General features: G+C 42.0%; 1 protein-coding gene across 1 annotated transcript in view; it reads right to left on the bottom strand.

Moving 5' to 3' along the window:
- Window positions 1–1,051: 1,051 nt before the first annotated feature.
- The window catches only part of Ccdc192 (coiled-coil domain containing 192), a 137,506-nt gene continuing 110,814 nt past the window's right edge, over window positions 1,052–27,743 (bottom strand). Inside the window, exon 6 of the mRNA XM_042674650.1 lies at window positions 1,052–1,292. Coding sequence (XP_042530584.1) covers window positions 1,066–1,292 — 227 coding nt within the window. The 3' untranslated portion in view covers window positions 1,052–1,065. The remainder of the gene's footprint in view (window positions 1,293–27,743) is intronic.

Below are 27,743 nucleotides of genomic sequence, written 5' to 3' on the forward strand. Positions count from 1 at the left end.
TCATATCTGTGGACTCCTGGATTTAAAACAATTGTGATTCTCATGTTTGCTAGAGTTCAGATGTCTATTACTGTGCTTTGAAAATAGAAGAATTCTGATGAGATTTGTAGAAAGAACTTACTGGATTAAATTCCAAAGTAGCAATATAGTCACACTTGTAGGGGAACTAGAATTATCGACCAGAATAATACGGTATCAACAATAAGAGTTAAGTACCAAAGTCTTCCTCACAGTACCTAGCTACTTCTCTCCAGTAAAAGGGAGTGAGTGAGGAGTAAGAGATTTCTTCTAGGCTTTTCTTTTGTCCATGTTCCTTATTTTCCATCTACTGAAAAGCTAGTACTGTTCCAAGTTATGTGATACAATCAGAACAGAAGAGTGTATGTGTATTTTGCTTTAATCGGAGTCTTGCTCCTAAGGGAGAAAAAAAATAATGTTCAGTGTTTTCCCAGGGAGATGTCCCAGGACACTTTTCCCAAAGGACCGCATCGCTGATTCATCCATTCATATGAAATTTCTCAAAGTTGCTTTGGTTTTGTTTCTCCCTTTGCTAATGTTAATAGGATGTATACTATGAAGAAACTCTAGAGGACAGGAGAGGTTGAGCTCCGGAGCTCGCTCCTCTGTGGGCAGAGTCTCCTTTTCAGTATTCTAACACTCCTTGGTTGGAAGCCGGCCCTCCATGACATGCAGCTAGCGACATAGCAAAGCCACTGGTGCCCCTCCTCCATTGCTGTGTGACACGTTTCTGGTAGGAGGCAAGTGCTACATTGTCTTACCAGCTGACTAGTTTGGGTTCCTGCCTCTCTCGCTGCTAACCAGGAAAGTCTAACAGCCTAGGATTCTGCAGCTGTATAAGCTATGTGACTGCTGCTGACTAATGGGGAAGTGTATAGTGTTTGCTTCTGAATGTGAAATTATAGGAAACTTGAACTTGAGAGAATGCTTAGGCCGTGGACTTTACCATGATGGCAATGTAATATACTTTTATTGTTTTCTTACTGGGAATTTTTACAAGTCCTTATCTGAGACCACGTGCATGCTGAAGAAAAGGGAGGAGCATTTTTATACACATTCTGTAGGGGCTGTTGTCTCTTGGGCTATGTAGGAGCACCGCTCGGCTTGTAGTTCCTGAATCTTCTTTTCTTTTTCCTCCAGTACTTCTTCCAAGTGACTGATCTTCTCTGTCTGAAGGGAGAGTTGGCTTGACAGCTCCATAATCAGGCTAATTTTTCTATCACCTGCTTCCACGGGTGGGAGCTCTCCACATAGCTCTTCTGGCCACTGGTCTGCTAAAGTAAACGAGAGAAGGGAAGTCGGAACAGTTTTCATTGTGGTTCCCAGAACTGAAATAGGAGGGAAAATGACAAAAGCTTTATTTTTCATGTTCTCAAAAGACAGTTACAGATATGCTGTCATCTGATTAGATACAATGAAACAAAATCTAGACCCAGTGAGGGAAAGAGTGGGTGGGTGCACAGGACAAAACTTGGGGGTCTCTCGAGAATGAAGAGAATTGTCAGCTTCTGTCTACTCTTTAGATATATGTGTATTTAACTTTTAATTAACTGTGGGAATGAGCTGACCTCAAAAATCCAGTCCACAAACAACAGCCATCCCTAAGTTTTATGGTACACTTTTCTTTAACAGCCTCCTGCCAGATCTGCAATTAAGGAGAAAAAAAATATGCTTCCTATTAAATTTTTATCTGATTGATTTTTTTTTTAAAAAAAAAAGGCTTGGCCTGGTGCCTACAATGCTAGCTACTCAGGAGCCTGGGAGCTAAGGATCACAGTTTGAAGCCAGCCCAGGCAGGAAAAGTCCTTGAGACTCTTATCTCCAATTGACCGCCACAAAACCTGAGATGGAGTTCTGACTCAAGTGGTAGATTGATAGCTTTGAGCAAAGACGCTCAGGTGCCCAGGCCCTAAGCTCAAACCCCAGGATCATCACACACACACACACACACACACACACACACACACACACACACACACACACACACACACACACACACACACACACACACACACATACACACACACGGCTTCCCTTTCCCCTTCTGGGGAAAATAATCAAGAGAAAAAGCTAGCTTCTCAAGGCAAGCTTTAGGGTTGGGGAAGATTGGAAAGTGGGGGGGTGGGAGGTATGTGGAAGGGGGTTAGCCCTGTTCTAGGTAACTTTGCAGCTTATCTGCCCTAGAAATTCCATTCACCTGTATATGAAGGCTTTTCAGCATTTCTTAATAAAATCTCAAATTCCTCTCTGATGTCAAAGCTTACTCTTTATTAATTTCTATAACTGCCTCTCAGTTAAGGATGCAAATATGAATAATGAGGGAGAAGGAGACCCCAACAATGAGATGAAGCAATAGTGATGGGCAGAAAGGTATTCTGGTATACTCAGGGCTCATTCAAGCCGTTAGTTCCCTAAAGTAAAAACTATCTTACGCAACTCTAGTACCACTGTCTTCTTTACCATTCTTTTTTTTTTTTTTTTTTCAGGTAAGGGGTAGGTTTATTCATCGTTCCGGCTGGCACCAGGCCATCTTGGTCCTCCATGGGGTGGGGAAAGGCCTGGGAAAGACAGCTGGGAAAGAGAGAGAAAAGAGCTAGAAAAGAGAGCGTCTGGGAAAGGTGGGAAAGAGAGAGCTAGGAAAGAGAAGGGAGCTGGGGAAGAGAAGGAAAGAGCTGAGAAAGAGCTAGAAAAGATCAGAGAGAGAGAGAGAGAGAGCTTCTTTACCATTCTTTCTTCAAATTTCCATCATCAAATTTCTCTGAGCTACCTAAAAGGCAGACTTAGCTGTAAGTAGTAGTGAATGTCAAGGCTTGAGCATCATTTTAAGAATAGGAGTCCATGATATCCTGACACATGGCTGACACAGTTGATTGCTATAATTGAAGGTCCAGCCAATCCCCAGTGGAAGAGTTTGTAGGCATGTATGGCCATGGCTCACTGTGTCCCTTCCTATAAAGACACTAATACCATCAGAAAGACTTCATTCCCAAGATCTTATGGAGCAAAATGACTTCCAGCAGCGGCCATTGGTAACTACAATCACATAGCCGGAGGGAAGGACTTCAACATAGGAATTTGAGGGAAGCATAACTCAGTCTGTAAGAAATGAGTGGGAAAGGATCCTGAATCTGAAAACAAGGAGAGTTGGCTGGAAGCCTTTGACTGACACTGCGTTGTTTTATGTTATTAAGTGAAAATGCTGGTTACAAGTTGAGCTAAAGGGTATGTATAGCAAAAAGGATCATGCGGGAATGTTTTATTAATACTTTCTTTACACGTACACTACACATATTTTTGTTCTGTTTCTAAGCACATTAAAAATAATACGTTTTTCTAAACCCTTCAACAAAGTGGGAGATTTCAAGTGTTTCCTATTTTATTTGCATTGGCGTTTGTCCTACACCACCCTAGCGAGTTTTCTGGCCTCTCTCACTATTCCATTCATCTTTCCTTAACAAGTGCCCTTCATCTGTAACAGGAAGGTCTTGGCACCCTACCTATCCCGAATCTCAAACAACTGCAGTTTTCTCTAGACTTTTGCCAACAAGGCCATGGTTCTTAAACATGAGAGTCCTGCCACCTGACCAGATAAACCCAGGATTAACTCCTTACACTCTGCAGCACACCCAGAGGCAGTCACAAGAAAGATTGTTTTGAGTGTGAGAGATAGGAACCTGATTAGTCACAGGCAGGCATGTGTGTCACAAAGGATTTTATCTACGTATAGTTTTGTCATTATTTCCACTGTCTACCACTTTGAAATTGGGTATTGGGGGTTTGGAGATATAGCTCAGTGCTAGTACCTTTGTCTAGTTTACATAAGACTTTGGGCTCAATCCCCAGAAGGGAAAAATTAGTTGTAAAGTAAGAGTAAGAATGAGGGTTAAGGATTGTAGCAAAGAGGAAACAAAAGACAGTTTACATGGAACCATGAGGCTCACACCTGTAATATGAGCTACTGAGCTACTGAGCTACACAGGAGACTAAGAACTGAGGATTGAGGTTCAAAGCTGGGAAAGTCTGTGAGACTCTTATCTCCAATTAACTACCCAAAAAGCCAGAAGTGGAGGTGTGGCTCAAATAATAGCCTTGAGCAGAAAATGCTAAGGAACAGCACCTAGGCCAGAGTTCAAACCCCAGGACTGGCATGCATGCGTGCACGCACACACACACACACACACACACACACACACACACACACACACACACACACGAGATATGTTGTTTTTACATGGTTTGAATATGAAATGTCCAGCCGTCTCACATGTCAAATGCTTGATCCCCGGCTGCTGGTACTATCTGGGGAAGTTTTGGAGGTTTTCAGCAGTGAGGTCCAGGCAAACAGGGTGGCCCCTGGGTATGCTTTTTTCCCTTCCTCACTTCTCCACTTCTTGTCTGCTCTGAGGTGAACACCCTCCTCTCTCTATATGCTCCAGTTCCATAAGGTTCTTCCCAAGAGCACTGGACCCAACCACTGCGGTCCAAACTCTCGGAAACTGTAAGCCAGAAATAATCTTTATTCTTTGAGCTTGTTTTTGTTAGGCATGTTTGCCACAACAATGATGAAGTGACCAATTTGCTCCTGGGGAAGCAGGGCCATTGCTACGACTAAACCTGACCATATGGGTTTAAGTTGTGGTTAATGGGGAAAATGTGGAGACATGGAGCAGCAGGGTGGAGGAAAGCTAGAATGGTGCAGGCAGAACTTGGTGGGAGGTTGTGGTAGGAGCTCAGAAGACTAGAGTGCAGCCAGGAAGGGGCATGGCTCAGACAGAGCATGAGCTTTGTTGGGAATTCAATGACAGGCCTCTCATATCACATTCTGGCAAAGGAGATTTTGACCTTTTTTTTTTTTTCTATTTCCTGAGATTTGAGGGAAGCTTGATTGTCATTTGCAGGGAAATGGATGAACCTGGGATACCACCATGTTAAGTGAAATAAGTCAGGCTCAGAAAGACAAAGGATACATGTTTCTTTCATACGTGGAAGTTAGACCTAAAATCACAGATAAACACACACACATGTATATATACAGGGGTCATATACGTCTACACACAATTATATTAACTATAATATAGGCAGGTGAGGATTCCAATGGTGTAACTCCTTTGAATGACTAACATAGTTTAACACAATGAAGATGGAAACTTTTGGAGTCGGGGATGGGTGAATGGAGAGAGGAAAGGTGGGAGAATGCATTTAGAATATCCAAAGTACATGTGTGAGAATGGAACATGTAAATTGAGGGGATGGTGTCCTTTGGGAGAGAGGGAGGGTTATCCAGGGCTAGGGACACTGAGCAACATTCATTAGACTCATAAGCTCACATACTGAATTGATACCCTTTTGTACAACTACTTAGAAACAATTTTCAAAAAAAAAAAATCTTAAAAGGAAGTAGTACACCAGTTTGGTGAAGGGAAGTTCAATGCAGCATAGAGTTTGGGCTGTGGCATGAATAATGATGGATGCTTTTGGCCAGGTTTACAGAGAGAATTGGGAGGGGAAAAAATCAGAGCAGAAAGATTTTACGTACAGTTTGATCATCAAAGGAGCACGTAGAAAGTTGCAAGAAAGCGGGGTAGGGGGTGGGCATGGTTGTTTTATGGCAATAGCCATAAAAACAATCAAATACTTTGTATTGAAACAGTAACAAAGATTCTTTGAGGACATCAGGGGAATGGGCCGGACCTTACTTAGCTCCAGATTAAGGTTATAAAAGTTTCAGCTACTTTGAAAGGCTTGCCTTTGAGAAGAAAGTTCCAGGATGTGTTTTATGTACAGAGATTCTTGCCAGGAAAAGTGTTTTCCCCATATCCAGGCACCCAGACTTCAACATCATCTGCCTGATGCTGGTTTTGCAGGCCTACAGAATGCAAGAGCTCTAGTGGCCTGGAAGCTTCCTTATCTCAGGAAAGCCAAGACCAAACAATGGTGCGACAGGGTTGCAACCCCAGATAGGGTGATGCTGGAAGCTGAGAGGGCGAAACCTAAGTGATCCTAGAATCCTAGAGATACCAGGATGCGGATCATCTGCCAGAGAAGGCTGGAGGCAGTGAGCATAGCCATTTCAAGGGAGAAGCTGCGCTGGCAGTGACCAGCAAAGCCCAAGGGTTGGAGATGCTCAGCCTGCTGGAGCTCACGGCATTATTCCATTATTAGCCTTGGATGCTACACATGCCGCTACAAGATTTAGTGTACTCAGCTAAGTTTTGGTCTTGCTCCTGTCCAGTCTTTTTTCTCTTTTCATGGACCATTTGCAAATGGTAATGTTAATTCTGTGTCCTTGTCTTTTGGGAGTACATAACTTCTTTTTTATTTCGTAGGGGGCTCACAGCTAAGAGTTTGCCTTAAGTCTTAGAGTTTACTTTAAGAGTGAACTTGTTATCCCCTATAAATATATCCAATTTATATCTGCCAATTAAAACAAAACGTACAAAAGAAAAGAAATATACGAATCAAAGTAATTGCATTTAAATAGTCACACTATTCTGTTTAATTTATAACTCAATCACTTTAAAATGACTTATTTATAATTTATACCATGATATGCTTCCCACGTCACTAAAAAATTGTGAAATTGTACAAGTGAGATGTACCAGTCTAGGGGAAACATTTTCAGTATCAAACCAGGATAAAATTGCACTTCTTACTAACACTGGAACTGTTAAGACTTTGGAAACTCTTGGATATGGATTAAATTTTGTATTGGAAGATGGCCATGAGCCTTTGGGGTTCAGGGGGAAGGTATGTTTTCTTTGTTGTTGTCTTCATCGGTCGTGGGGCCTGAACTCTGGGCCTGGGTGCTGTCCCTCAGCTCTTCAGCTCAAGGCTAGCACTCTACCACTTGAGCCACAGCACCACTTCCCGCTTTTTCTGCTTATGTGGTGCTGAGGAATTGAACCCAGGGCCTCATGCATGCAAGGCAAGCGCTCTACCACTGAGCCACCTTCCCATCCTGGAAGGTATGGTTTACGTAATAAAATTTCCCCATAGTCTCACATATTGCTTTGTTCCCAGCTGGTGTGCTATTTGGGGAGGTTCTTGAAACTTCAGGAAGTGAGTCCTACTTGGAAGAAGTGGGTCATTGAAGTAGGTCCAGTCCCTCTTGCCTTCCTCATTCCCTGCTCTCCATGGGGTGTGTGGTTTCCTCCTCCTCCTGCTCCCACCACCTCAATGTTCCGCCCAGGAGGGTGAACCATGGCTCACTTCCTTTGACAATGTGAGCCAAAACCAATCTTCTCTCCCTTAGGTTGTTGTCTGTTAATGCATTTGTCTCACTAGTAACTATTACACACACGGTGGAAGCTGGGCAGGTTTAGAAAGATTTAGGAGAGACACTAGGAACATTTTGCTTGTGACTAGGCCAGATGATGCCCACTTTTCTGTCAGAAGAAATTGTGACATTTGCCGTTGGCCATTTTCAGCTTTTCATTCTTTATAACTTCACAACTTTCACGCTCTTAGCAATGTGTCACCAAAGAGTTATAAAAAAGCCAATAAGAACTAAATAGATTAGAGGAGAGATAATTACAGTTTAAGGAATAGATTCAAGCCAGAGATTTAGAAGATATTTGGTCTTGTCTGGCACCAGGGGACAAGAATTATTTCTGTAACATCTTCGTGATGATTCTGTAGACCAGTGGCTTTCACACAGCTCTTTATCTAACAGCTGCCAAACCTGAAACTAATGGATCAGACTTGCATTTTGCCATCACTGTAGCTATAAATGTTGTAGAGTTAACGGGTGGTAAGCTGTGATGCACAGATGGAAAAGACCACCTGCTACCCATTAGAGAAAGAGCATGTCGTGTCATGTTAGGCCAGAAAGCCTACAATAGGTGAAGATATTGCTTTATGAAGCCAACAAGTTGATCATTTTCTGTAAACAGTCTTATAGTTCTGAATGAGAGGGTAGTAAATAGCAAGAAGTTTTTTAAAATTCATTTATCACTTTTGATTTTCTAAATTCCTCTTGACTGGCACCAACCAAGTGTCCACCAAGCAGAGAAATGCTGAGGAACACTGAGAAACATTAATTTGTGAATCAAATGTCTCTGACAGTAGGAAGCACATTTGTGGGACTGTGTCTTCCACAGTTATCTTCTTGTTCATTCATTCATCCAGTAATTAATAATTGGTCCCTGGCACATACAAAGAAAATAATGTGATGTTGGCTCCTACAGCTCCATGATGGGGCATGGGAGAGACAGCCCCAAGTTAGAATTAAAGAACAGTCGGGATTAGCTTAAACAAACACCTCTACTGGATACTCACTCATGAAAGTTTGCTTTTCTCTCTGTCTTTCAAGCGGATGACCAAGGCTGCCAAGTATTTACTCAATATGAAAGACTCTTACCGGTGAGGTGATTAAATACCTCATTCCCCAGAGCCACCCAGGATTAGTGCTTGGCCTGGGAGACGGTGCCAGCCTCCTCCTCCTCTGTACGAATGCCCATCTTTCTGAGTCACTGAGGACTGGTTTGGAAAGCTGTGTGTATTTGTCAACAACTACCGGGGAGTCTAGTTTCATCTCTTGTCATACTTGGACTTGTAAGTTTGGCACACTCTTAACAATATCTCTCTTTCACTTGAATAACAAAATAAACAACAACAACAAAAACCCTCTCCAAGTTTTCTAGCCTTCCCATGGGCTTTGGAGAATGACAGTTCTCTGAAATCAGTGATGGACTTTTCTTTTGTATTCTTGTAGTGTGTCTTCAAGTTTTCCCCATCCTCCTACTTTAATGCTTTGATTTGTTCATGAAGATCACGCTCTAGACTGTCAAATGACTGACTTCAGTGATGTTTCAATTTCCTTCCTCAATGCTTAAGCCATTAGGATGGCTCTGAAGTTGGCACGTACTAAGTAATTGGGGAAAATGCAAGCAACACTGTAAGGTAACAATCGATTGGTTAAATACATGTGATCAGTTAAAAAATTACCATGGAGTGTGATGTTTGTTAGAAATGTTTGAAACCATATCCTAATGATAGTCAGTTGTATAATAGGATTATGGTTTTAGAGAAAACATGTCAGATGCAATTACAGGCTACAGAGAATATGTATTTTTGCCTACTAGGAAGCCAACATCTAAGAGTTTAAAAAATCTGCTTTCCTAAGAGCCTTGAACGAGAGTAAATACTTAGCTGAAACCATTATGGAAGGTCTTCAGCCCTGAGGTCTTGGGTTCATGCTCCTTCAAACAGCTGAGCAGAGAGCCTGTGGAGCAGGTGATGAAGGAAAACAGGAAAAACCAGTGGAGAGAAGCTGTGCAGGACGTGGTTGTTGCTTATCAGCCATCTGGTCCCAAGCAGATAAGGTGCCCTGTGTCCCAAGCTGCTAACTCTTACTCATTTACAAGTACCAGAAATGCATTTCTCACAACTCCCTAAGCTGAGAAGCCCAAGCCCAAGACTCTTGCTGGTTCACTGTGTGGTGAGGGCCTGTTCCTCACAGATGGCACTTTCTACTTATCTTCACATGGCAGACGGGCTGGCTGGGGGTTCCCTCCCACCTCTTTTATAAGGGCAACACTAGTTCCATTATACTGGCATTAACCCCAAATCCTCAAATCCGCTTCCCTCTTTGATGTGGATGCTAAAGCTTGAACTTAGAGCCTCAAGCTCTTGCTTGGCTTTTTCACTCAGGGCTCCTAGTTGATCCATGCCTCCACTCTTGGCTCTTTGCTGGTTAACTGGAGATGAGAGTGTCCCAGACACTTCCATTAGGGAAGATGTGGAGCCTGGATTCTCACATTTCAGCCTCCCCAGTAGCTAGGACTGCTGGCACCCACAATGAGTATTCGCGTCCAGCGGGAGGATTTGAGAGGGTTGTAAGCATGTCAAACACAGCAGCCAGAGCCAGGGTGGGAGATCTGGCTTATGAGAGTTCATTGAGGATGTCGTTGGTAGTTAAGAGACCAAAGAGGATGAAAAATCACCAGGCCTGCCAGTAGCACTCACAGCGTAGTGAGGGGTGAGGGATGTGGATTGAGGGCGGTGCAGAGCCTTCTCATCCTTTTATGCCTGCTTGAGACACTAAATCCCTCCAGTGTCCATGGGTACCACTTAATGAAATGCTAACTCCCAGCAGGTAGAGCTGAAGCATCTCAATAGCTTCGTGTCTGTTCATCCCATTTCTGCTGCTTTGGGCTGTTGTCAACTCGACACAGGCAGGCGCTCCACTACTTGCCTCAAACCCTTCAAATGACTTTACAGGCCCCAACAATCTTCAAGGCCTTCTACGGTCTTGTATGCCAACATATCTCCTATTTCTCTTCTCTAGAATAAACACAGAAATTAGTTTACATTTCCGCCATCAGCATTGCTATTTCTAGCACACTGGACATGTTTCTGTCCCTGGGCCTTTGCAGTTACTATTTCCTCTTCCTAGACAACTGTACCCCTGAGGTGTCCATGGCTAGTTGTCGCAGTTTCTTGAGGTTACCTTCACACAAGCTTACCTTCACAACTTCACACACCTGATCCCTATTACTGCGTAGTCAAAATTCCTATTTCTTGCAATGATTTGACTAACAGATAGTATCTGACCAAATCTCTATTTCTTAAGTTGATTTGACTAACAGATAGTATCAACCCATTCTCTATTTTATATTTATCTTGTCTATATCTCTCCCACTAGAATAAAAACTCTGTAAGAACAGTTTCTTCATTAACATTTTTTATTAACACTACATAACCTGTGCCTAAAACAGTGCTTGGGATATAGTAGATAGCATCCTTACGCATAGAAGTTAACTTTATTAAACTTATGGTTCAAGATTGCTACCAGAAAAATTCAGTGGCTCATGCCTGTAAGCCCAGCTACTCAGCAAACGGAGATCTGGAGCATCCCAGTTTGGAGTCAGCTGTGGGACAAAGTGCGAGACCCTGTCTCAGCTAATGAAAGGCTGGGCATGGTGGAGTGCATCTCTCATTTCAGCTATGATGGAAGCATAAATAGGACCACCACCATCCAAGCCTACCTGGGGAATAAACACAAGACTTGATTCCAAAAATAGTTGTAAAGCAAAAGGGCTAGAGCCATGACTCAATTGCTCAGGTGCCTTTCTGGCAGGGATAAACCTTGAACAATTCTATCCCTAGCGTCATCACCAAAGCAAAAAAGAAACAGAACAGAACAAGGCTGGCCAATAGGGGTGAATAGGACCAGAAGTATTTATATACACAAAATGAAGTGTCATGAATTAAATTCCTTACTTTGTACAATTAATATATGCTATTAAATAAAAAAAAGCCCAATGGAGTCAAAGTCTTCAACTGGTGACTCATTAAGATGTTACCTAGATTTTCCCCAAGCACATACTTTTTCTTCTTTTTGATACTTACACTAAAAGAACCATAATGGCAAACAGTTGTGATTTTGTAACATTGCATGCAACGCCTATGGTTTACTTGTTTCAGAACTAGAAAATAAGGGGCCTCATGCTTGAAGCCCTGGGTTCCATTCCTTAGTACCACATACACAGAAAAAGCTGGAAGTGGCGCTGTGGCTCAAGTGGTAGAGCTCTAGTCTTGAGCACAGAGAGGCTCAGGGACAAAGCTCAGGCCCTGAGTTCAAGCCCCATGACCAGCGAAAATAAATAAAATAAAATAAAATAGTTGATCTCCTAGACCAGTTCCAAATCTATGACTTAAATTCTAGAAACTATAGAAATGACTTCTGAAACCTAGCACCCAGACATAGATGTAGAGAATTGAGGGGCTCACCCTTTTAATTCTGGTTGAGTGAATCTAGAATGTCTGGAAACCTCCCAAGGTCATTCTGATGATCAGCCAGCTTCTACCATTGAGTCTTTCCTGGCTTACAAGAGGCACGGTAAAATCAAGCTTTCAGCTAAATCCAAAAAGATCAGCAATCACCCAGGCAAGTTTCTTCTTGACGGGACTACAGTGCGCAGAGCCTGAGGCGGGAACGCACATCTCTTCTGTTCCCTGTCTCCCTGCCTCTCCCTGCATCTTTGACAAAGCTTTGATTATCAATGTCATTGGCTGGTTAAAGACACAGATGGCCTGACAGCCCCTGCTCTTCTCTAAGGAACTTATATCCCAATATTCTCTTGCCAGTTCTTCCATGGCTAAAATCATCTGGAGCATTCAGAGAGAATGAGGAGTGTTGGAGGGCTGGCTTTGGTTTCACTTCTGTTTCTGTTTCAGTGAATTCCTGGATCTATTTCCTCCAAGCTGAATGATAAGAGTCTCCTTTCCTTCCCATAAGGAGTGGACAACAAAGACGGGCTTGGCAGGAGCAGAGGAAGGACAATCACACTTCCCTTTAAGCTGCAAGAGCTACCACCCCACAGGATGAACAGAATCTTCGTTTCGAAGGCCCAAAGCCCAGGCCTCATTCCTGGAGCTTCCTGGTCAGATGAAACAGCCAGAAAGACTCCGAAGAACATCATTACAGAAAGGTGCATGGTGCTTCTGCTTGTGGTGGGTGTGTGGAAAAGCAAGTGAGGTGGTGGTGCTATGAAGCAAGTAACATTGCTGCTGTGGGAGCCCTAAGAGATGCAGGCCTGTGGTAGACAGAGTTCTCTGTGCATTTCAGCATGGCGACTCTGAGGAAGACAGAATGAACTCTGAAAGGCTGCCCAATTGCAGTGATAAGGACATGTACATTAGTAAAGCGACCCAACTGGAGGATAGTCCTTTTTTTCTGCCTAAGAAGGATCTTTTCAGAGGAAGAAGAGACTGGGGATGTGGCCCTTGGCCCAGACAGAGTGGCCACAGGTGGCTTTTATCTGGGCCACTTCATCTGCAGGAGACAGCCCTTGCCTCTGTGTACCTGTCTGTCCTCCTCAGCCTTCCTGGGCCAAGATGTCTCTGTGCCAGTGCTCAGCTCAGCTCAGCTCTGTAAGTGCCCACCCTCAGCCACCCCTGGCATCTCATCCTTCTGTGTTTTCCTCTATTCACCTGTTGTCGGTTTATTTTCTAGGTTCCAATTAGCTAACTCTCTGAGGACAAAGGGAATTGAAAACATCCCTAAGCTGGACCAGGTGGGAGGTTGAGGTAGAATCCAGTGGCCAGATGTTGCCTGATAAGCCAAGGCCGGTGCTGTGTTCCATCTTGTCTACTCACCAGCTGGGCAAGTGTTTCGTTGGGGTGAGGGTAGACTGGCTCTCCCTTCATGGGGCAGATTTCCTACCCACCCACTTCAGGGTCCTTCCTCATACCAGCACTTAGTGCCAGGAGAGGTTCTTCCAGACTGAAGACACACAAACACCATTCCCATGGATTAGCCTAGAAAGAAGTCAATCTAAGCAGAAGGGAGGGACTTGGAATCTCTCTTATTCTACAGTTAATGAGACCCACAGTTCTGTCTAGCAAGGCTGGCTCTTGAGAGAATAAAGGGTGAGAGGCAGTGACCAATAGACTGGCAGGAAGCCAGAAGGTAAAAATGGACCCTGGTGGGAGGGTTAGGAAACCCAAGGGAAGGAGAGACCCAGGAGATTTTGAGAAAGGACAAAAGAGAGAAGACAATGGAAGGAGGCCTGTTTCTGTGCTTATCAGAGAAGGAATCAGTAGCCACTCAAAAGGCAATTGAAGGAATCAAAGTCAAGATGCGTTTTTGGTTTTTAGAGTGCATGTTGCACTAGTGGGTCAAATGTGAGACATTTTCCTGTTGTTCCCTCCCTTCCTTACCCCTTCACAGGGAGGGAAAAAAAAACAATTTCTTCTTTTTTTTTTTAAACAGAAGATGCTGTAGTTTCTGCCATTGTGTAGCACTGAGATATAAAATGATGCTTTTGTTATAATCATTTTTAGCAGGGTTTTTGATCAAGAACATAGACAGCCACCAGTGGCTCACACCTGTTATTTCTAGCTACTCAGAAAGCTGAGATCCAGAGGACTGCAATTGGAAGGCAGCCTGGTCAGAAAATTTGGTGACATTCTATTTTCAATTAACCAGCAAAAAGCTGTGCTGGCAGCATGGCTCAAGTGGTAGAATGCTAGCTGTGATCTAGCAAGTCAAGCAAACACATGAGACTGAGTTTATGCCCCGAAGTGCTTGGGTTTATCAGGATTTTGTCCATTTGTAAAGAGAAGTAAGTCTTGTGTAGAAAGACTGAAAGTCATTTTAAGTTAGCTGACTTGACACTATCAAATGTTCCTTAAACCTCACCCCATTCTTCATTTTCTCTCTTTTGACTAGTCTTGGGAAGATGACGATTGCTACTAGTCTGCCTCTTGGTTAGAGTTTAAAGATTTGGGCATAAAACATTAAAAAGCTGCAAAAAAAAATCAGAGTAGTTGAGGGACACAGACGCTATTTGAGCAATTCATTTATTTTGTTCCAAACAATGAAATGATGCAATCAGTGGCTACTAGCAGCCAAGTAGAATCTTCACACAATTTTTAGGACAAATTTTACAAGGGCTGATTATTCTATAGCTTGAGAATGACACTGCTGAAGTTTTCTACTGAGATTTTTACTTCTATAAACCATCAGGCAGAGGAAGCTCTGAAGGCTCTTTCTGTAATTCTCAGTGAGCTTTGCAGAGATTTGGTGACATACACCTTGAAGATGTCCACGAAGATGTCCAAAATACCATTCCTCAAAGAGGTGCCCAAAGCCTGAGGATGTGTGACTTTAATATGGAAAAATAATTTTGCAGTTAGAATTAGATTAGATTTGTTGAGATGTAAAGATTGTCCTGGATTACCAGGTAGATTTAAAATTACCACAAGGGTGAGAAAATGAGGGAGAGAGAGAGAGACAGACAGACAGAGAGAGAGCGTGCCAGCTGAAGGTGTTACACTGCTAACTTTGAAGATAAAGGAACTTAATGACCTATATAATCTGGAAAAATGAAAAGAACTATGTTCTTCTAGAACTAAACCTCAGTGATATTTGTTTTGGATGTTGACCCCTGAAACTAAAAAAAATAATACATTTGTGCTGCTTTAAGTTATGAAGCTTTTGGGATAATTTGTCACAGCTATAGTAAGAAATCAATGAGAGAAAATGAATGAACATATAAGTACTGAGAAAAATCTATCCCTTAAGGAGACCCAGAGTGATTATGTAAGTACCTCATGTGTAGACCTGGATTTCTATTAAAGGCAGCAGCAGGCTTCCCAAAAGTTCAGAGATACCTGAATTCTAGGTCCTCCTGTCCCTCTTCAATCTTAATAAGTGTCATTCCCTTTCCTTGAAAACATTAACCATTCCAATAACTTTAAGCCACTTTCTTTAAAATAATCTAGAGCTCTTTCATTACTTAATTACTTCAACTATTTTCTATCACTCTTCCCCCCTTCTCAGTTAAAACTCTTGGATAAGTTTCCATTCTCTGACTCCCTTCCCTTATATTTTTCTCGTATTAATTGCAATCCTGATTTTGTTGTTCCCAACTCCCCTAAACTCGGCCTTTTTCTCTTTATAGGGCTTTTCTTTCATTGCCTGAAGGTGTAATCCATTGATATGAATGATGGCAAATTTACAACCCTAAGTCAGACCTGAGCATTCTCTGCACCCTGGCTGAGCTAGCTCATCAATACCTCAGCTAAAATGTGACCCAAATTAAACCCATTTCCTCATCTCTACAACTCTCACAGCTGAGTAAAATGACATTATCATGCACCTACTGCAAAAGTCAGAAGCTTGGAAGGTATTTTAAGTTTTTCTTAAGCTGGAACTCAGGGCAACATGCATGTACTCTCTCCTCCAAGAACCTTGCTCCCAGCCTTCTTCCTTCTACTTTATCACAAGTCCTATTACATCAAACTTATAAATATTGAGTAATTAACTCTAATTGACCCCATCCCGGTTAGGTGAAACAGTTTGCTCCTGTCATTTTATTCACCGTTTGTCCTTAAAGTTATCACTTAAAACTTACATTTTCATGAGTTAAGGAAATAGCTCAGAGGCAGAGAGGCAATATTCTACCACTTTTGTACCAAGCTCAGGATGAATCTAACCTGTCAACACTGCAAAAAAAATAATTGAATAAATAAGGACTGTTCTCAACTTCTAGATTAAGACTATTTTGGCTGGAACATTTCCAAACTATGCTACTTTCTCATTTTTCATCACTTTCTGGAAATATAATGGGTGGTCATAGAAACCAACAAGCTAATAGGGGACACCTGTTCAAAGGGCATTGGGTGGTACCCCTGGATATTAGCATTGAAAGTTGCAAAGTTCAATTAGAAAGAGACCAAAGGAAAAGTGGATTTTAGGGAAAGAGTCATGAAGGAGGCTTAAGTGCATGAGAAGCCATGTTGAAGTGGATAAAAAGGTCCAAGGGAGAGAGCCCCTTTACATGTAGGAGAAGCTTAAAGAAACAAACATTGCTGCACAGTCTTAATTCCAATATAAGTGGTCATATCTAACTTTCTTTTTGGTAAGTCTATTTTTCTTTGATTTCATGCAACTTCCCTTAGTTTAACTTCTACAGCAAATAAGACCTGAGTAGGAAATTGGCTCCAGGAGGAGGTGAGGGCCAGAGATGTCTACATGAGGTTAAATTAACGTACCAAAATGCCCATGTTCTCGGGACACTTTGTGGGCTAGTCTAGTCCTTTCCATTTTTCTCTCTTATGGAGTGCCATTCCCCATTTTATCAGCTCGACTTTTATGTTTTGCAATTTCAAGATGTAATTTCATCTTGAAGCTAACTAAAAAGTGAGAAACTCCCCAGTGGGGAATTCAAACAAGCTTTTCTTTCTTGAGAGAAACTTCTCATATTCAGTATGTTATTTTTTTCATAGACATTTTTTACCCCCATGGGTTCCCTACTTTATCAGGTAAATTATATTTCTTGAGAAGAGTATCACAGCTTATGGCAAAGGAATTATTTTCAGATCAGGCTCAAATCCAAAGTACTTTAGAGAAGTACCAAAATTGTGTAGTGAACCAATGAAATGCTTAGAAAATGTTTTTTGGTTTTGGTTTTTGTTTTGTTTTACTAGTACTGGGAAGCTTTGCTGTGTACATTTTGAGAAATATAGTACATCAATAAAGTCATAAAATTATATATATATATATATATATAATGGTTAGAAATCAGAGAATTACCCTATTTATTTGTATTCTTCCCTTTCTTTGCACCTGCAACAAAGGAGAAAAGGGAGGGAGGTAGATACAGACGGTGAGGGAAAACGTTTACTGAGTACCTGAGCCATGTGCTTTTTCTAAGAACTTGTTCGGTAATCATGCTAAAGCAGAATAAATATTTGCATTTTGTTTCTATTCTTTTGACTGGTACCCCTTTGTGTAGAAGCAGGTCTGAAATGTATGAGCTCTTTCTAAATCATGCCATTCCCTCTTCCCGCCCCCCAATCTCTGCTGTCAAGTGTCTATGCAGAGCCATGGAAATCTGGTCCCAGGTTCCCATTAACATCTACTGTTTGGTGGGGCTCACAACATACCCAGGGGTATCATATGCTAAGCAGTTCTCAATTGTTTATAGAATATTCCTGACTTCAAAGAATAAAGCAACAGATCAGGTGTCTCATTGTTTTTTCCATTTCCATTTACAGTATTACTAATTTCTGATCTAGTAAATGCTAAAAAAAATAAATCTTAGGAATTGGCAGCAAGGTTACCACCAAGACTTGTGGGCATTTGTTCTGGCTACTTTCCAGGGTGACCCTCCCAGTATCTTCTGGTTCTAACCACCTGGGTAAACAAAGACTGGGAGCACACACATTCATTTCTAGCAGGCCAAGCTTCCCTTTTGTCTCCAGCTTAAGATTTCAGAATAAGTTAAATTTAATCTACTTCATAGATTAATTGGTCCCTTCAGTTCTTGAAACTACTTAAACCTTCAAGTGACAAACTATGTCTAGAATTATGAAAGTATATTTCTCTTTGGATTCAGATTTCAAGTAAGCTGCTTAAGAAACAAAAAAAAATCTTGGGATTAGCCTCAAAGAATCAATATTGTTTGTGGATGTATCGTCAGAGTCATTCAGCTCTCAGAAGGATGCAGGGCAGCTAGCTGCTCAGACAATGGCTGTTCCTTACTGCACACGTGAAGTCTGGGGAATTCCAGGGTTAGTTCATTTTGTGGCTCAGGGACCTAGGTTGCTTTCTCTTAGACTCTCGTTTTTGGTTTTGTTTTCCTCCTATTTGTGAAGTTACTGCATTCTTCCTAGAGCATTGTTTAAAAAGTTGGAAGAAAAGTCTGTCTTGTCTCTTTTTAAGAGTTAGGAAAGCTTCTATATGCTTGTGATAACTTTCATTCTCTCTCTATCTCTCTCAGATACACAAACAGAGACAAACACACACACACACATCCTCCTTCCTAGTTATATCATATTCCTAAAGCAGTCTTTAAAAATAGGAATAAACATCATGATGGGCTAAGACTAATAAAGATTAGTGTTCTGGATTGGGTGAGAAAGTCCTTGAAATACATTGTTTTGTCTGGCTAGATAGAATATGCCACAGCGGACAAAACTGGTTGTATAGCAAATGCCAACAATAGTGTATCACTCACTACTATTTTTGCTATAATGAGCTGAAAGCCTAAGTCTAACGGGTTTAAGTAAGGAAGAGAATGTTCTGGCTCAGAGACAGTGCTAGCTTGAGTCAGGATTTAAATAATGTAATTGAAGTCTGGCTTCTTTTGGTCTGGCTTCTCGTTCTTCACTGTGTAGCATCTTCTGAGGTGCCACAAAGCTGCTGCTGTCTTCCTGGGATGATTCTCTTCTTTTAGTCTAGCGCCAAAGAGAATCTCTACTGGAATTTATTACAATAAGGAGCTCAAGGAGAAGGTTTTATAGCTGATTGGTCAGCACTAGAAAACCATGTGGTGTTCATGAGCAGCAGCTGCAGTAGGAGAGCCTGTGAATCTGATACTATCTGCAGGTAGACCATATCAGAACTCACTCGGGTGAGAAGGCACTCAGCTGGTATTTCTTGCAGAATTGCTTGTTTGCTGGTGAGGAGAAATCCTCACAACTTTTTGTGGTCAAGAAGGCTTCTGGGTTGATTGTTGTGATGCGAGAGAAGAAAGGTACTTTGTTTTCCATACACTTTCGCAAATGGAGAAGATGAGAACATCAATAAGTTAAGACATTGGAAAAAAATTAATTGAAAACGAGTCCTGTATTAACTAATAAAAGAGGTGTGCAAAAGACAAATAGGACATCCTAAATCCTCAAATGATCACCTCTTTGTCAGGATGGTTTAGAAGTGCATTTATGGCTGTACATGTGTGAATTTATGTCTGTGCATTTATATAGGAAGTGTGATAAGGTGACCCACGAAGCGTATAATTAGCCCCTTGTCACTTTTACCTGGTCCTTACTTTTAATCTGGTCCTCCCCCACCAGAAAGTTGTGTTGTGTCAAAACAGCCTATCTTGCTAGTTAGGTGTGGAATAGATCGTGGGTAGCACAGAGGCATACACCTGGCCATGGGAGGCAGGGAGGGGTAAGAGACCTGGAGAGGCGACATAGTAGCAATCTGGCCATTTCTTTTGAGAAGATGAAAGAGAGGGAGTTTCTGAAGGCCCAGCTCTGTCCCGAGGGAGTCTCCAGGCTGAATCCGCTGCAGAAGCTCTGTGAGAAAGACTTCATGTGAGCAGCTCTTCATGCTTCTTTTGAGGAGCGGCTTATAGGGAGATGCAGAGTGTGCTGGGACTCTACCATGTCCACTGTGGACCTGGGACAGAGCAGGTCCTGAGGGAATCGTGGATTCTTCAGGACTGAGGGGTTTTGCCATAGCCATCAATTCTTTCATGAACAAAGGTTGGAAATTAATCATAAAAGTCCCCGATTTGCTTGTTAACTTGCAAAACACAGCACCTAGTTTGTCCTGTAGTGTGGCTTTGGCGCCCTCCATCTTTTCATCTTATCAAGGTTCTGAGTCAAAGAGCTCCTCAGATGTGATCGATAGGCCTGGGAACCACGGAGGCTACCCAGGGCCGTGCTCTGGGGAGTGGTAAAACTGGATGAGCAGCATCATGTTCCGAGCCTTGCTGGAACAAGGCCTGGTCCGATCTGCATGCACTGTGCTCTACGTGTGCATGGTGTGTCACACAAACGCGCACCTACAGCCTGACCCGGAGTCAGAAAGAGACCAGTGCAAATAATGAATCCAGCCAAATGCCAAGCAGTAGGTCTCCCCTCTCCTCAACCAGTACTATGCTTTTATATAAAATTAAACCAATGTGGAAGTCTGATGTTATCAACGCATCCTAACAGATGAATATCAACCAAGAGGAAAATGTAAGTGCATGAAGTGCACTATGTTTTCCAAATGAGATGCATCCATTTTGTCAGGTTTCAGTGTTCTGGATGTATTTACTCCATGTTTTGTGCCTTTGATAAGCCATTAAAGTTAGGCCTTAGGCAAAAAGCAGTGAATAGCCCTTCACTGCGAGGAAAATGTAATTGTTCAATTTGGTTTTTACATCATTTAAAATAAGTTTGTTGGTATCAATAATCTGCTGATTGGCCTAGTTTCAATAGGAGGAATTACAAAGCTGGGCTCTGGTGGCTTATGCCCTTAGCTATTCGGAGGCTGAAATTTTGATGATAAAAGCTAACCCGGGCAGAAAAATCCACAGGACTCCACCTTCAAAATAATCAGCAAAATGCCAGAGTGGAGGTGTGACTCAAGTGGTAGAATGCCGGCAGAGCAATCAAGTCAAGCAAGCATAAGACCCTGAGTTCAAACTAGAGTACTACCATAAGAAAAATAATTGCAGATGCTCTCAAATACAAAAAGCCCCTCCGTAATGAAAACAAGAATCTCTCTGGGTGCCTGTGTCAAGCTTGTAATCACAGCTAACTCAGAAGGCTAGATTTGAAGATTGTGGTTCAAACACAGCCTGAGCAGGAAATGCTAATTATTATTGTTATTACTATTATCATCTATAGGGTATTCAAAGCACATTCTCTAATTCAAATTTCCCTAGTTTCCTGTAAATCAGTTCATGTTTCTGTTTAGTGGAATGTGCAAGTAGAAATTTCCATCTGTATGAGTTCACAGTTCCATAGTTCTATTTCCAAATTCCCCCAATCCCCAAAGCTCTAGAAAATCAGTTTGCCAAAATACATCTGGTGGCAAAATCTGACCTAACCTGGCTTTGAACTCATTCAGCAGCAAAACCTGACCTGAATGGCCGGGAAACTACTTATTGTACATATACAGACCAAGCCAGGGGAAACAGGGCTGTATTTGATGGCTGCCTTTCAAATGAGAACAAATCTGCCTTTTGAGAATCCTAAATTTCAGACTAGTGATTGCAGACCGGCACTGGTCAGTGTTGACAGTGTAGAAGACAGTTCAGTTGATGCTCTTGTGAGGCAAGATTTACTCAGTTCGGATGTGAGTAGCTCCAATTATAAACATGCTGAACCAATCAGCTTTCCAGATCTAGAAAATGTGAGACTCGTTTCCTCCATGACATTCATTATCCAGGTCAATCTTCCCTCCTACTTGTTTCTGTTACAACTTCCAAGGAACAGTTATTTTGGTTTTGGAACATTTTTCATGGTATAATAATTCTACTGCTCCCCCAATTCTTTTGATCTACACCCTCCCATCTCTCCCTGCATTCATATTAAGCACAGGGCAAAACACTCAGCTAGGTGGACACAGGTATTGTATCTCCTTGACCCTGTGTGGGTTGCTTTTCCTATCTACTATGCCTGGGATAAGTGAAGGAATCAGGAGGCTGTGTCTTGCCTTGCATCCTAACTCTATTCTGCCTTCCAGAATATGTCCTGTGATGCGTTAGCCATTGGTTGGAGATCTGTCTCAGTCTTCAGGCAATTCATCTGGTTTTATTTCAGGAAGTACACAGCAGATCCCAATCTAAAAGGCCTATTCTTGTTAACTACACTTAGGATCTCAGAAGTCTAGGAGAAAATTCTTCTGAAACTCCTTCCTCTTTATCTGTAGGAAGTCTAAAGTCTTTTCATGTGTTTTTAAATGCCCCTGAACCGACCTAATCTCTACATCAGATTTAACCACAGGAAATACAACTAAGCTCCAGAATCTGATCTCATATTTCTAATAGAAAGCAAGCTTGACAGAACTGAACCTGAAAAAAAAAATCTCTTTTCCAGGGTACTAAGGACATTTTCTTTCTCTTTTGTGGTTCTAAGGCCTTCAGATATAGAGCTACTCAGTTACCAAAGTGATCAATTGTGAAGAGGCAAGTGTAGCTTTATTGATAGCTATGCGTGCAAACAAACATTCGAATCTCAAGGAAGGGAAGACCCACTTTTCAAAAAGTACCATGAAAATGGCAACTGCATTTGAGTTCTCCCCAAAGTTCTCTCTCTCTTTCCTCATTTATGTGTGTCTCAGGACTATGTTCTATTCCAGAGTTTCTGTATATATAAGCCTTGTAAGTCCAGTTTTTGTACAATCACCCCAGGTCACAGCTAATAATTGCTGAGCTTGGATTCAGATTCATATGGACTCCACAACTATTGATCTCCTCAAATCTTGCTCTCTCTAAAAAATTCACACATGGTCCTCTGATATCACCCTGGGGACTAGCATCGTGTGGAAGAGATTTTGGACTGTTTTAAGTGTTGATGATAGAACCAGATGTTTAAAGCTCCATGCCAAACACAGCCGCAGGGGGTTTAACGTATGAGACTATTTTCCTACTCAGCATGCTGAAGCGTAGGCCAGTCTGCAGCTGGCTGAGGTACTGCTACGGTTAGATAGAAACCCGCTTCCACACCTTAGGAAGTCTCATTAGAAGGATTACAGAATTCCTTGAGAGCTGAGCCGTGCAGGTAAAACCATAGCAGAATGTCTTAAAACAGTCTGAGAGAGTAAGAGTGGCTCCTTCCAGAATCATCTGAGATGTCTGTGATGTGACAGCTCCCTGGACTCCTTTTCTTATCACCAAAGGAAATTCACTGGAGAGAAGAGACAGGAGACAACTGCTTGCTGAGAAGGCTCTCAGGCTCCCACCATCCCTGGAACCTGGGGTTTCCCTGTGATTTCTACAGTACAAGATCCAAATCTCTCTGGTTTGGTGTGTGTGCGTGGTGGTGAGGGGGAATGTTTGCTTGCTTGCTTTATAAAGTACAACCCCTTTGTTTCCTAAACGTAGGAAGCTGCTTTCGGTGGAGTTAATAGCTTTGCAGTTGCTCACCCCATCCTTGCCAACAAGAGGGTCTACTGGAAAGACGGTGGAAGTCACTGCCTTGGGTCTACAGTTGCATGGCCTTGCTCCACGTGGCTTCCTGCCAACAGACATTTCTGAGGAGACGTAGAGGAGATAAGAGGGCGAAGGGCTTAAGATCAGTGGGTGACTGAAAATAGGGTTCAGCACGAATACTTCTCCTCTCCTTTTCAATGTCATAGGATGTTGTTTCCTCTGTAGACCTAACTAGAAACATTCTCTTTCTCTATATCTACCTCTGTCAATAGGTACATTCGCATCATAGAGTGTCCCAACTTAGGGTGCCAGGAGAATGGGGTCTGTGCTTTGCTTTCAAGCCTTTGCTGATCAGTGTAAAGGCAGGCTCTAAGGTAGACCCTCCAGATTGCGAAAGTGGCCCTGTCTCCAGGATCAGGAGGACTGAGCAGTAGAGTGGTAGCAAGCAGCAGCAACTTGAGCAAGTTCTGCCCCCCCCCCCCCCAGCTCGCCCAGCTCTCTCCAGCCATCGGAACATCCTGCATTATTGTATTTGCCTGTCCAAATCTTTGTCTCCATCCCCGGCATATGAACCTCTTGGCCATAGAGACATACCCCCTCTCCAGGGCTTGCACAGGTCCGTGGCTCACTCTGGGGGATCAGTGTGTGCCCACCTGCACTGACACCATGGGACTCTTGTCCACCTGTTATTAAAGAAAATGATCTCCAAGGTAGGAGCCGAGAGGGATGGGGGTATTTGGGGAGCAATTTTTAGCATTTTCTATTGGCCCATGTGCTATATATGGATTGAAGGTCACATCTGGCACAAAATTAAATAGCTCAGTTGACTAACATAAGTGATTCAGAGCAAGTTTGTTTATGGCTAATGGAATTACACAATGCACTCAGATACAGGAAACTCCTATTCTGTCTATCTTCTTTTTCTAGCTAAATTAGGCTCCAAGAAAGGAAATGTCTTTCTCTCACACAGCCTACCACTTTTAAACAACCTCAAAGGCGTATTCCCCATGGGCTACACTTTGGTGGAACACTGCTGTCTGCCAGTGGATGGGCCATGTGAAATGCTGGGGTCTGGATGGTCGGTGGTCTTACTCTATACCAATGGATACCACCTTTTGTATGGCTCCTGCCTAGGAAGAGATGTCCTGTGCTTATTACAGAGGGAATTGTGTTCCGTGCCACTGTTTAAACTCCTGCATATTTACTTAACTCTGAACGACACACAGGGAGTTTACCAGATTCCCTGTAGCACTCCCGTCCCTGACAAGCATAGTTGAAGTTTTCCTCCCTACACAGCATCTCTCTACAGCAAGCATTTGTCAATAAAGCTGGATACACTGCTGGGTGTCTGTGGTTCATGTCTATCATTCTAGCTGCTCAGGAGGCTGAAATCTGAGGATCCCAATTCAAAGCCATCTGGAGAAGGAAAGTCCTTATCTGCAATGAACTACCAAAGAAGCTAGAAATGGAACTGTGACTCAAGTGGTAGAGTGCCAGCCTTGAGTGGAAAAGCTAAGGGACAGTAACAGGTCCTGAGTTCAAGCCCCAGTACATACACACACACACACACACACACACACACACACACACAATAGGTACACTGGCCAACAAGTCTGAGAAAGGCAGCGTGGCAGTGTTATCTGGACACACACTGTTGGTAATTTACTAGAGAAGAGCTATCACTCATCCTGAGCATTTCAAAAGCTTCAGTGATGCACCTATTAAATACCAATATCCAATTTGAAGGTAGAGAAGTTTATAGCAAAAAGCCACACAGATGTGCATGTTATTTTATAAATGCATAAACAAGAATCAGAAAGGTCTGGCCTCCAGCTGTAGAAGCTGGGGATCCAGTATCTCTGATAGATTTTAGAGCTCAAAAAGACTAGCACTTTCTTCTAGTGTGTCCTGATTCCTTCTGTCTCTGTATTGAGGCTCTCTCTGCTTTGTCTAAGGTTAACATGCATATTTTGTTACATATAGGAAGTGAGTAAATAGCCAAATTAAGGCAGCTGCCAGGGGCTCAAACCTGTAGTTATACAGGAGGCTGAGATCTGAGGATAGAGGCTTAAAACCAGCCTGGGCAGGAAAGTACATAAGATTCTTATCTCTAATTAACCACCAGAAAGCCACACATAAAGCTGGGGCTCAAGTGGAAGAGCAGTAGCTTTGAGCAAAAAAAGCACAAGAATAGTATCTAGACCCTGAGTTCAAACTCCAGGGCAGCACAAAACAAACAAACAAAAACAACCTTCTCTCTCTTTCTTTCTTTCTGTTTCTCTCTCCCTTTCTTTTTTTCTTTCTCTTTCTCTCTCCCTTTCTTTCTCTCTTTCTTTCTCCCCTTCCCCCTCTCTCTATATAATTTGAATATTGTGCTGTTTGTACTGATTTTTTATGGGAGGGGCAATAAGCACAAACCTGGAGGTGAATTAAAATTCTAGTTTTCCTTAAAAACCCAAACTTACTTTAAAAATACTCAATACTACCCTACTGACATACTTCATTCACAATGCATTTCCTCTCCCAACTTTCTTAACACTTGGGTCTGTACATGCAGAGGCCCAAGTCCCGCTTCTGATCTTTAGCTCTGGATGCTACAACAGCCTGCATCATCTGACCCTTCCACTCTCCTATTTGGGGCACTCCACGATTTGGGATATAACTAGAATAGCTTTTTGCCTGTCATTTGGCCATATGCCAATCTAATTTCTAGATAGCCAATGAACCTAGAGGGATAGAGGGAAGCCATTTTTTTCCTTCCTTTATATCCTTCCATAAAAAGTAACCTAAAAAACTTTTCATATTATGATATTTAATTTTCTCCTTAATTAATACCTGAAGACCTTTAAGTACTTTTAGGAGAAACTGAAATGCCCTAAATTAAAAAAAAAAAAAAAAAAGGTGTGTTTAATTACATGATCAAGTAAAATAACTGAGTTGAGGCCATCAGTCTGTGTTGAATACTACCTGCCTTGAAACAGTCATGGGAAAGAACTATGATGTTAGTTGTTGTAGAGCTGAACAAACCTCAACATGGGTATCATCCATGTGTACACAGGGTGAGGTAGCAGATGACATGACTCCTTTGCATGTGAGCCAAAGAATGGCACGAAACCCTTCTGCAAGGTGACTGTGTTCTTAAAAACAAAGTATCATCCCAGAAGAGATAATAGCTCACATCCCAGAAGAGATAATAGTTCACATCCCAGAAGAGATAATAGTGCACATTCCTTCACAGATACTTTGCCTGTTTGGTCCACAGAACTGATGGCACTCACTGCGGAATTGGTATTACATTTCTGTTAGGCCTAGAGGGGCAGAGCGCTCTGAGTTACTAAAGCAAACTACTAGATTCTTTATGCATACTCATTTAGCTAACTACAAAGGTCTGACAGGCCTCCGTGGCTGGTTGTTTTACAGAAGAGCCGCCCCCATGCCAAAGGTTGTTTAATTTTGATTAATAGTGAAATCTTGTGAGACCTGAATTTATTCTACCAGTTTTAGCCACAGATAATATACTTTATGAAAAATTAAACCCTCTCAAAATAAGATAAGGTATAACTTTTATTTACTGAGAAGAACTGATTAATATAAAGTCATTTCAAAGTAAAATTTTGAAATAAATATCAGACATTAACATCTACTTAGTCCCTCAAGAAAGAAAATGAGTAACAGACTTTCTCACATCTAAAAATACCATAATTAATACTGATACTGAATTATAATAGCTAAAAATGGTAATATACCAAAGAAATTTTCAGTGTAAACCACTTGAGACAAATTTCCAATCTATATATGAAGTATTAGGGGATTCACTTTAATTTATTCTAAAAGACAAGAGTCTGAAAAGATTGCCCCTCTCTAAATAAATAAATTAGTTTATATATGTGTATTACTATTTTTTGGTCAGTCGTGGGGCTTAAACTCAGGGCCTAGGTGCTGTTCCTGTGCTCTTTTGCTCAAGGCTAGTGCTCTACTGCTTTGAGTCACAGCTCCACTTCTGGTTTTCTGGTGGTTAATGGGGATAAGAGTCCCTGTGAGACTCTTCTGGCTTGAAACCATGATCCTCAGAGATCAGCCTCCTGAGTAGCTAGGATTACAAGTATTATCCACCAGCACCCAGCTACTTTTGAAAATTAAAATAAGCACTCATTTGCATGTTCATTGGTCTTTGTTCACTGTTAAGTTTCTCTTGTAAGAGGCAGGACACACACACACACACACAGACATGTTAACTAAAGTTTGGTACATTAAGGGGGATTCCAATAGTGCAAGTTCTTTGAATAACCAACACAATAGTGTAATTTCTTTGAATAATCAACACAAGTCCCAGGATAGGAACTCATGAGGTTAAGGAGAGGAGGTCAGACCAATGAAGAGAGGCAGGGGAGAGAGAATGCAGCCATAATACTCAATGTATATTTGTGCAAATGGAACTACATAAATGGACTGGTGAAGTTGGGAAAGATGGGGGAGCATGACATCAGTCAAGAATCGTTGCACTCAAAAACTGACCTGTTGAACGGGAACCCTTTTGTGGAACTACTTAAGGATAATCATAATAATAACAACAACAACAACAAACCCAACTCTGCTGCAAACCTAAAGGTCCTGAAG

Source organism: Dipodomys spectabilis, unplaced genomic scaffold (genome assembly GCF_019054845.1).
Source record: "Dipodomys spectabilis isolate Male_0828 unplaced genomic scaffold, ASM1905484v1 ptg000019l, whole genome shotgun sequence".
Taxonomy (NCBI): domain Eukaryota; kingdom Metazoa; phylum Chordata; class Mammalia; order Rodentia; family Heteromyidae; genus Dipodomys; species Dipodomys spectabilis.